We start from the raw sequence: 9,427 nt of genomic DNA, 5'->3' as shown, positions 1-9,427 counted from the left end.
TTGGAGGTGCTTCGGCGTAACGTAAACAACGATAGGAACAACGAAGGAGTGGACAGTGGAATTAATGGACGTGCACTGCGTGTCACTGTAAACAACCATTAATTTCAATTATTAATTAACGCAGTTAAGGTGTCATTTTGACAGCCGTGGTATATATAGAGTATTATGGTTTTGTACACCACTCTCCTGCTTTGGAGGAAGTCACCTTTAAATTTAGAGCAACATAAAGGTCTTCAAGTCAGTCTTCATAGCCATGTAACCGAAAGAAAATCTTTACTTCAGTAAGAGAATTGCAGAAAACTAGAGCTGTGGCAATGCCTAGTCCAAACCTATCTCACTGTAAAATGAGTTAGAAAATTAGAATTAAAACGACATTGAACAGTCAGTCTTGGATTTGCTGAAAAACGAGCAAGAACTCTTAAGAAAACTCATCTAAACATGTAGAAAACTATCCCGAAAGTCTGTCATGTCTGATTTAGTAACAAATATAATGTCATTTTCACAGAATAAATAGTATTTTATTGACAGTATGTGACAAATGCACACAATACATTACAAAGAACATAGAGATTTTTTTTTGTTTTGGTTTCAGTTAAACAACAACACTTTGTAGGAATGTAGGGAAGAACTTGGCACAATCACTTTGAAAGACATGATCACAAGTTTGGTAACTGTTGAACAAACACACTGTCTGCCTAACCGTGAGCGTCTCCGTCTCACATCATACGTCCAGATGGATCCTCTGGTGCCGTTTCAGGTTACATTTCTGGGTGAAGCGTTTGCCACAGGCCGAGCAGCAGTACGGCCTCTCTCCGGTGTGGACTCTGCGGTGAGCCTTGAGGTTACTCAGCTTGGTGAAGCTGCGACCGCAGAGAGAGCAGCAGAAAGGCCGCTCCCCGGTGTGAGTCTGCAGATGAGCTTTCAGGTTGCTGGGGTGTGGAAAGCACTTTCCACACTGACCGCAGCGCAGGAGATGCCTGGGGCCAGCGTGAGAGCTGGAGTGGAGCGCGGGGTTGCTGTGATTGGAGCCGGCTGACTGATGTTGGGATCTGATGCCGATCCACGAGGCTGTGTTCCGACCGAGTGCTGCAGCTTGTCTGTCGCTCAGACGGGGTCGCGGCACTGAGGGTGGAGGCGGGGAGTTGGTTTTGGACGTGGAAGGAATTCTGCTGACAGAATTTAAGTTTGCACTTGGAGAATGACCTAAGGACAGCACAGCTGTGGTACTGCTGGAGAAAGACTGGGCCGTTTTTTTAATTGGTCTCTGCAGTTGCTGGAGGGCAGCTTGCAGTTTGAGACCTACCGCCGATTTGGGATGTACCTTCATGACCTCCTGCACCGCTGCTTTATGGGAAATGTGGTTCTGTTTACATGACCCTGAACTTTGCCTGTGTTGTTTGGCTGGACGTGACACAAACTTGGACCGTGCTTCCTTCTCCATGCTCTCACTTCCCTCACACTGGTCAGATTGAAGAATTACTTCCTGTTTAACAGTCACACCTAAAGCTGAGGAGGTCTGCACAGTCACTTGAGGGTCTTCAGACATTGAACTCAGAGGGGCGGAGTCAGAAGAGGTTTTTAATGCATCAAAATCCTTTTCAGGAGATGACCCGTGATTCTGGAGAAGACCAGTCCAGCTGGTGTCCATCTCAGAACCAGAAACATCTGTGGAAACTGGAGTGTGCTCCACTTCTGCAGGATAACTGCATGCAGCAGATCTCTGAGGGCTGTACTTGATGAAAGTCCTCAATAATTCCTCGTCATTTTCCTCACTCTGCTTTGTTGGCATCTCTTTCAGCGCTGAGACGTTTTGAGATTCAAGTCCAGCTTTGCCTGAAAAATAATTGAAAATGAGTCATGTCCGAACAATTGCAGCCTTATTCGGAAAGTAAACCGTTACCAAGAAAATTAACTGGCCAGCTGCGAGTGAGGTCACTCCAATAAATATGTGAATACGTAATAATCAATCTACTGGAATTGTTCCTCAAGTAAACAAGCTTTTCTTACATAAGAGGATTGATGATCTAATTCTGTTTATTACAGAGGCTAAGTGTATTGGTGGGACATAAATTTGACAGATTGCCTGCATGAGAAGATATTAACCTTTCTATCCACAGGCTACAGAGACAAATGTGTTGCTATGGCATGTGAAAATATGAAGACATCCCCATGTGCAGGGGTCAAGAGGCACAGTGGGATTTTTACATTAAATGAAGAAATGCACATTAGTTTACTTCCATAGGAATTAGGAAGAAAATAGGCAAGGGGAGAATTCAGGTAATACAGATCTTTCTTAATTAAAACTGAAAGGTACAGGGTCTGTATGCAGTGGGATTTGACGATGGTTAATGGAAACCAGAGTAAAATCGTTTTTAATCTCGTGTTTGTAATTGCTGCTGAGTTGACTGAAGAGAACTAAAGGGCTGTTTGGTTCTTTCCAAACCCATGGATTTACATCAATCCTGTGTTGTATTAGATTTCTGACAGTGCTATGTTTGCATGAAAAGTTGTTTCACTTCAGCAGGTTAACAATCACGGCCAACATTTTGCCTGACTTTTAGGTTTTGCAGGTGTATTTTTTTATGTTATTTTACAATCTTTACAGCATATTTATGCTAATAGGCGATATTTCTTTTCAGAGTTAAGGTTAAGCTCTTGGCATAATTTTAACTAATTTCATTAATGATTAGCCATGTTATTCTGGTGCTTTTAATTCAAATTCTTGTATTTTGGTGCATTAGGTTTAGCTTTTGATAACTATATAACTATATAACTATATAATGTACATCTTGTTAAATTTTTTTTTTCACTCTTAGGCTCATTTTAGCTGTTTTGCTAATTTATGCTAACTGTTTTTAGCAAACCAAGGACATCATCTGACTAAGATAAGATTAACTAATTTACTTCTCTACAGAATGGCTTACTACCTTACTACCACTAACAAGTTATTACCAAAAAGTCCAATTTTACATTTAGTATCTTTTTCTTTAATCTCACATTTCAAGCTAGCTCTCAGTTACTAGCTTTTCACTTTTTTAAATTATAAGCAGTGTCATTTCCGACAAAGAGTAAAAAGCCAAATATTTACAGTAGAAGTTAAGTGTTCTTGACTTTAACAAAGAAGATACTTTCCTTCAACAGAATGAAAGTATGTTTTTTAAATTTCAATGACAAAAGCCTGGAACTGGTGCAGTATTAAAGGCTTAAGTTAAATCACATTTACCATCAACATTACTGGTCCACACTCCTACGTGCGACGATGAACAAGACGACCTAATGACGATTTCTTCCTTCACATCTGCAGTTGATTCCATCACCTCCTCTACTGGTACTGGAACCTGACAATCCTGCAAAAGAAAAGACAATAACATAGTAAGGTCTGTACTGTTCTAGACAGTGTTTCTACTTTAACAATGCATTCCATTGGTGTACAAATGGAGTGCATACAATACTGCAAAGTGATTTAATTTATAACATATATGTCAATATACTGTATATGGTATGATGTATAATTTATATTGCATACCAGGGGTCACCACCTTTATTTGGAGGGCCAGACTTTTTCTGGATAGACAACTTTGGGTGAGACACTCAAATAAAACTACATAAAAGGCACATTTTTGTCTAACATTTTTTGAAGTTTATTTTTAGAATCTAGTCGCAGGACAGATTGGACACTTCGGTGCACCAGGTTCAGATTAAATTTTCACATTTACAACAAATGATGCACCTATTCTGACTACCTGTTAAATACCTGGGTTTGCCGATCTGGGCTTGGACAGACAGATGGATGATCCTCCTCCAGTGGTAGAGTCTCTGATAGGTTCAGGGTTTGGTCTTTGGTCCATCTGTCAACAGAACTTTCCTCTTTCTTCACAGAAGGGCCACTAAACACATCTAAAAACACCCGACAGTTGTTAAAAAACAACACATACTATCCAAACATTAATGACTGAGGGGAATGAGACAGAGCAAAAGAAGAAAAGTCTCACCATCCTGTTGCTTGTTAGACGTCACTTCTTCGGTGTTGGTGGACAGTATCAAGCCCTTCTTGGCACAGTCTACACATCTTCCTGTCACTTGTCCACCTTTGCTGATCTCCTCATCATTCAGTTTCTTCTCAGTCCACTGGAGCCTCATCTTCAGGGACTGCACCTCCTGTCCCTTTCGCTTCACCTCCTCCAAAAACCCTTCCTCCAACAGCCTCGTGATCTCGAACATGGCAGTTTTAAGCACAGTCTCCATCACATCCGACAGCTGGGTCTGAAAAGCGGCCAGAAGAGTCTCCAAGTTTGACATGATGGACTCGTGATCGGGTGTTAACACGGGTATACAAAAGGTGGTCGGGTTTGTAGGAGAATCAGACGGCCAACCCCACCAGGTGTGAACTTGGCATCATCACACACTTCAGTGGACGTTTCATCAAGTAGATATTAATTTGATGTCCATGCTGAAAACTCCCAATAACTTTAAAGTGTTACATCCCTGTTTTTTTTCATCTAATCCAACGATGCGAGGTTTAGCTTGACCCTAGCATCAGTGGGCTAACTGGCATAACCAACATCAAACGTTCATACAATAGCTCTTAACGCCTGTTTTATTTTAAATACATAAATATTTACGGAACGAACCGCGTCGATATATTCGACACGGTGCTTTCAGCTTACATGACATTATTTTATCAAACCTCCTCAGTCCTCGCATGTATTAGCTTTACAAGAGCAAACAGAACAAGTAAAAACATTGTTTTGACCCCTGACGTAATTCATGACGCACGACGGCGGCCGAAAGGTTGAAAGAGAAAACGCGTTTTCTCTTTCAACCTGTGAAACCCTCGGGCTGCGCCATAGAGAAACAAAACCCACACTCTTCGTGGGGAACTGCAGTAAAACACTAAACATAATATCAGGTCTTATAAAACGGTTTGTATGAAAACTTTAACAAATACATTACTGCGTAAAAAAACATTTGAGTTTATTTAAATTACTAAACCTTACGAGGTAATAAGCCAGTTAGAATGTATTAAGAGAATTATGTGCGTCAAGGTGGATTTGGACGTTCTAAAGTTACAAGATTCAAATAAAAGAATTTATGAGAAGTCTAAATTTTACATTAAAGAGATGTTAAAACATAAACACCACAAACTTAGAACTGTTGTTTCATAACATTTTCTTAATTATTGAACACACACACTGGAAACTTACAACTTTCTTTTCGTAATTTCATTTGGCCACAACATTCCGCCGTAGTAATTATTATGTCAGATAAGTTTTAGGTTTTCAACTTCATAAATTCCAAACTATAATAAATGACACAGAACATCATAAACTGGATTTCATTTGTTTTATTAACAGACAAGTTAAATTGTATGAACAGACTTTCATTAATTTTGATTAACATTTCTACCAACAAACAAAAGTTTTTAATTATAACCCTAAGACTGAATTGAAAAAAGAGAATAATGTGACTAAAGAATTTTAGAATTGTTTGTCTGAGTTCCAACAGAAATGAATAACATGATCCATAAACAGCCATTAATTTAGATAAAGAAAACAATAATTCTGTATCTTAGGGGTAATAAAAATAGTCCTCAACTGTGTTTACGCTGGTGTGATTTAAGATGATCCAGTCTTTTAAAGCTGAGGCCACAGATGGAGCAGCAGTATGGTCTCTCTCCCGTGTGAGTGCGCTGGTGAACCTTTAGTATGTCCGCCCGAGTGAAGCTCTTTTCACACACTGAACAACGGTGAGGTTTTTCCTGCGTGTGAATTCTCCTGTGCAGCTTAAGATTCCACAGGCGGCTGAATTTATTCCCACACACGGAGCAGCAGTATGGTTTGTCCCCCGTCTGAACACAGTTGTGTCTTTTCAAATCTGAGAAGTAAGGAAAACCTTTTCCACAGTGAGTGCACAGATGACCCTCGCCTGCATGTATCCTCTGGTGGACTCTGAGACTAGACGCCTGAGTAAAGGTTTTTCCGCATTGGCCACAAGAGTACGGTGACCCTTGTCCACTGCCTCTGTGAGTCTGTTTATGAGCCTTGAGTGAAGGGGAGTCAGGGAATGACATGGAACACTGCTGACAAACGTAATGTTTCCTCCCACTTCTCCCTCCTGTCTGACTCTTGTTCTTCTCTACCAGGTCAAAATTATCATTATAGGTATTTGAGACATTACAAATGTCCTCGGCGCTGTGTAAAGAGGACTGAGTTCGATTACCCTGCCCCTGGAATCTACCATCGTTGTCCTCAGACACATGATCCGAGTACAACAAACCTGGATCCTGTAAATAACCTTCCTCATTAATCAACAAACAGCTTAATTCTCCACTGACATCAATGTTAGCCTTCGAGGGTGATCCTGGTTGTAAGCTGACTGTAGGCCTTCTACTCCGTGGGGTACCTGTTTGATAGGCTTGATGCCCTGTTCCTCCGAGGGCCTCCACACCCTCTTCAAAATGCTCCATGTAGTTCAGCTCCTTGCCGAGGTTTGATGGTGATCCTTGGAACCCATCTAAGTTGCTCATTTCCATCATGCCAGCATCGACATAACCAGCAGTTTTGTCATAGCTGCCCAGGTCCTCCATGCCATATCTGCTCTGGAACAGTGGATCAGATGGGTCGCCTGAGTTTTCATGTCGCTCTGATTGTGCCTTCTGCTCAAAGCTGTCTTCCCAATTCCCGTGGCACTTAGGAATCTTTTGGTCAATGAAGCGTTTACTGGGTCCAGGCAAACCTGATGTATCTGTTTCTGTCCAATGAATAAAGGAAAAGAAAAACTTTATGAATTATTGTTGGTTAAAAGTAAAAATGAATTTCGTTTCTAATTTTGTACTGTTACAATGAAATAAGTGGAAATTGTATTTAAAATAGTTTTTCTTTACTGTTTCAGTAATTATTTACAGAAATACACAGACTTACCATCTACATTAACCACCCATTTTTCTTGAGTCCCATTGGTGTCTAATGAAAGGTGAAGCGTTTCTTCCTTCAACAGTCTATCTAGCTTTTCATCTTGTACACCAGACTGATAGAAGTGTGAGGAAAAAAACAATCAATATTAATGGTCTAAAAACCGGCTTTTACTTAATAGTTACTTATAGTTATATCTTATAGTTAATAGTTAACTGTTATTAATTGTTCATACATCTGTTGCCCCTGAGGGGCTTTCAGCATCAACTTTTGTCTGGTCCACATCGCTGTTATCCGTCTCTATATCAGTGTCCTGGGAGCTCCCTATCCTTTCGTGAATCACACTCTCCAGTTTCAAGCATTTATCTGCAACACAAAATAAAAAAACACTTTGTATCTAGAAAGCTATTTTGCATTTGCAGTTTTTTGGAAACAAAATATAAAGAACAGCCAGTACAAGCATTTTCTCAATGGACAGAACCACTGGATTAATGCTCATTCATTTATTTACAAATACCACCAAGAAAAAGTGACAGATAACTATCAATGTACTCAATGTGCTTGTTCTCAGATTGTTGTTTCATCTGAAGAAAGTGGAAGAGTTTACGTGTTAGCAGAAATTGAAAAAGATATTGTATCTATCTATTTACCTATCTGTCGATATACAGTATATATATATATACACACACACATATATACATAGAGAGAGAGAGAGAGAGAGAGATTGGTTTATATTAGTAAAACCCATTCTGCTCTACTTCCTTGAATTTTCCCTCTTACAGGCCAAATTTGTTATGTGAAGTTAAGCTACACAAAGAAACTGACTTTACTTTTTTTCGTTTTTACTTATTTAAAGTCGTTTGTTTTAAGTAAGCCTTGTGAAAGCAAATGTATTGGTATATTGAGAGTAAAAATTTAAATAAACTCACCTTCTGCTCGAAATTTTTCCTCGTCCGAAATTCCCAGTCTCCCACAGTCGGCACACCTCTGCTCCAGCCTCTTATCTCCTTCACTCTCCTTCCTTCGACTCTCAGACCGTTTCAGTCTTCTCTTCAGAGACTCCACTTGCTCCCTGCATTGTGTCACCTCGACCAAGAAACTTTCCTCAACCAGCCGAGTGATCTCATACATAGCAGCCTTAAAGACCGTCTCCATAACACCGGAGAGCTGAGATTGAAATGTCACGATAGCGTCAGCCATTATGAAGACAACACTGACAAATAAATCTTTGTACCGTTTGCAATAGATGGAAAGTGGTTGTGCCGACAATTTGGATGAAATTTATTTTCTAAACTCGTCTCTCTGTTACTGACTGTAGATTCCCAGTTCAAAACGCCACGGTTAGCCTACTAGCCAGATCGTTAAAACGCCACGGTTAGCCTACTAGCCAGCCGAATCTTTTCCGACGCGAGTGGTTTGACAACCGGACGCATTTCGCTGCCATATTCTACTTGAATACAATTTACCTTTGTTGTAGTACCATAAGAACATGAAAAGTAAAATCTCGAAATAAAATGTTTCATGTAAAGCTATTTCTTGCCTCTTGATTCCGTAAACAACTATACTTCCGTTGTTTCAGGATACGGCTTGTGAAGTAGGACAATACTAATACTTTTGCTCCAAAGAGGTAATGCGCTTGCGCCAAACGCTTCCCATTTCTTACAGTAAGGTATGGTATGTCGTTTGGACAAAATACAAACTTTGCCTTTTAAATATTACTTGGATTTTCCGTTCGTATTACAATTTACATCAAGGTAAATAGATGGATAAAATAAGTCAGTAATGGGGCATTTTTAAATTATAAACGATTTTAATAAAATGTCTATGGAAACTAATGTAAATCGTATTTAAGTATTTGTTACGTAACTTAACTTAAATAATGTGGATAGTATATGATTTATGGTTTATATTTTCTCTGATGGATTGATGTTGTTTATATTGTTTTCTATGCTATGTCTAGTGTTTAATTCGATTTTTCATATTTTGTATATATATGTTGAAATGGCGATTTCTCTGTGGTAATATGAAACAGGCATCTTTGTAAAATATGTTAAAACATCTCAATTTTCAATAAATAAATTATATACATACATAAATACACACATACATGCACATATACACAAATAATTATTCATTTAGATAGCTATCGTGTATTGTTATTGTATTGTTATTAATTTCTATGCAAATACTTCGGTGTACCACATTATCTCTATCATATTATAATTTGACAGCTATTCTTACATTATTTATGGACATGTATTTATACATAAATAAGAGGTGTTAACAAGATATAGACCAGTTTGTATGTATTATATTTGCATGTATTATAACAGAATATTAGTATAATATTTAGCAAATACTTTGATTCTGTTTATTACATATGTTACTGTTATATATATATTAGAAAAATAATGTAGGACTATGGACTTTGGCTGTGTACTGTGGTTGCGTAAACTCAATGACAGTGAGACGGCTTTTTACGAATTCATAAACGGGCCGTACTACAAATCGGCCAG

The 9,427-nt window shown here is 38.9% G+C and overlaps 1 protein-coding gene across 1 annotated transcript; it reads right to left on the bottom strand.

Moving 5' to 3' along the window:
• Positions 1–496: 496 nt before the first annotated feature.
• Positions 497–8,235, bottom strand: LOC103383865 (uncharacterized). Its single transcript, XM_025058482.1, has 8 exons — positions 7,841–8,235; positions 7,147–7,277; positions 6,921–7,026; positions 5,594–6,750; positions 3,993–4,395; positions 3,755–3,897; positions 3,224–3,347; positions 497–1,833 (listed from the first exon to the last, which is right to left on the bottom strand). Exons 1-8 carry the CDS (start codon positions 8,109–8,111, stop codon positions 722–724), a joined length of 3,447 nt encoding a protein of 1,148 aa, XP_024914250.1. The 5' UTR covers positions 8,112–8,235; the 3' UTR covers positions 497–721.
• Between the last annotated feature and the right edge of the window lie 1,192 nt (positions 8,236–9,427).

Source organism: Cynoglossus semilaevis, chromosome 9, assembly GCF_000523025.1.
Source record: "Cynoglossus semilaevis isolate Cse_v1.0 chromosome 9, Cse_v1.0, whole genome shotgun sequence".
Classification (NCBI taxonomy): domain Eukaryota; kingdom Metazoa; phylum Chordata; class Actinopteri; order Pleuronectiformes; family Cynoglossidae; genus Cynoglossus; species Cynoglossus semilaevis.
The sequence above is the reverse complement of the archived record's forward strand: the minus strand, read 5'-3'. Positions and strand labels throughout refer to the sequence as shown.

Excerpts from the sequence above, each read along its gene's own strand:
- LOC103383865 (XM_025058482.1), bottom strand. The coding sequence starts at position 8,111 with ATGGCTGACGCTATCGTGACATTTCAATCTCAGCTCTCCGGTGTTATG. Across the intron at positions 7,027-7,146 it reads GCCCCTCAGGGGCAACAGAT|TCTGGTGTACAAGATGAAAA; the intron begins GTATGAACAATT and ends CACTTCTATCAG. Across the intron at positions 1,834-3,223 it reads GTGGACCAGTAATGTTGATG|GCAAAGCTGGACTTGAATCT; the intron begins GTAAATGTGATT and ends ATTATTTTTCAG.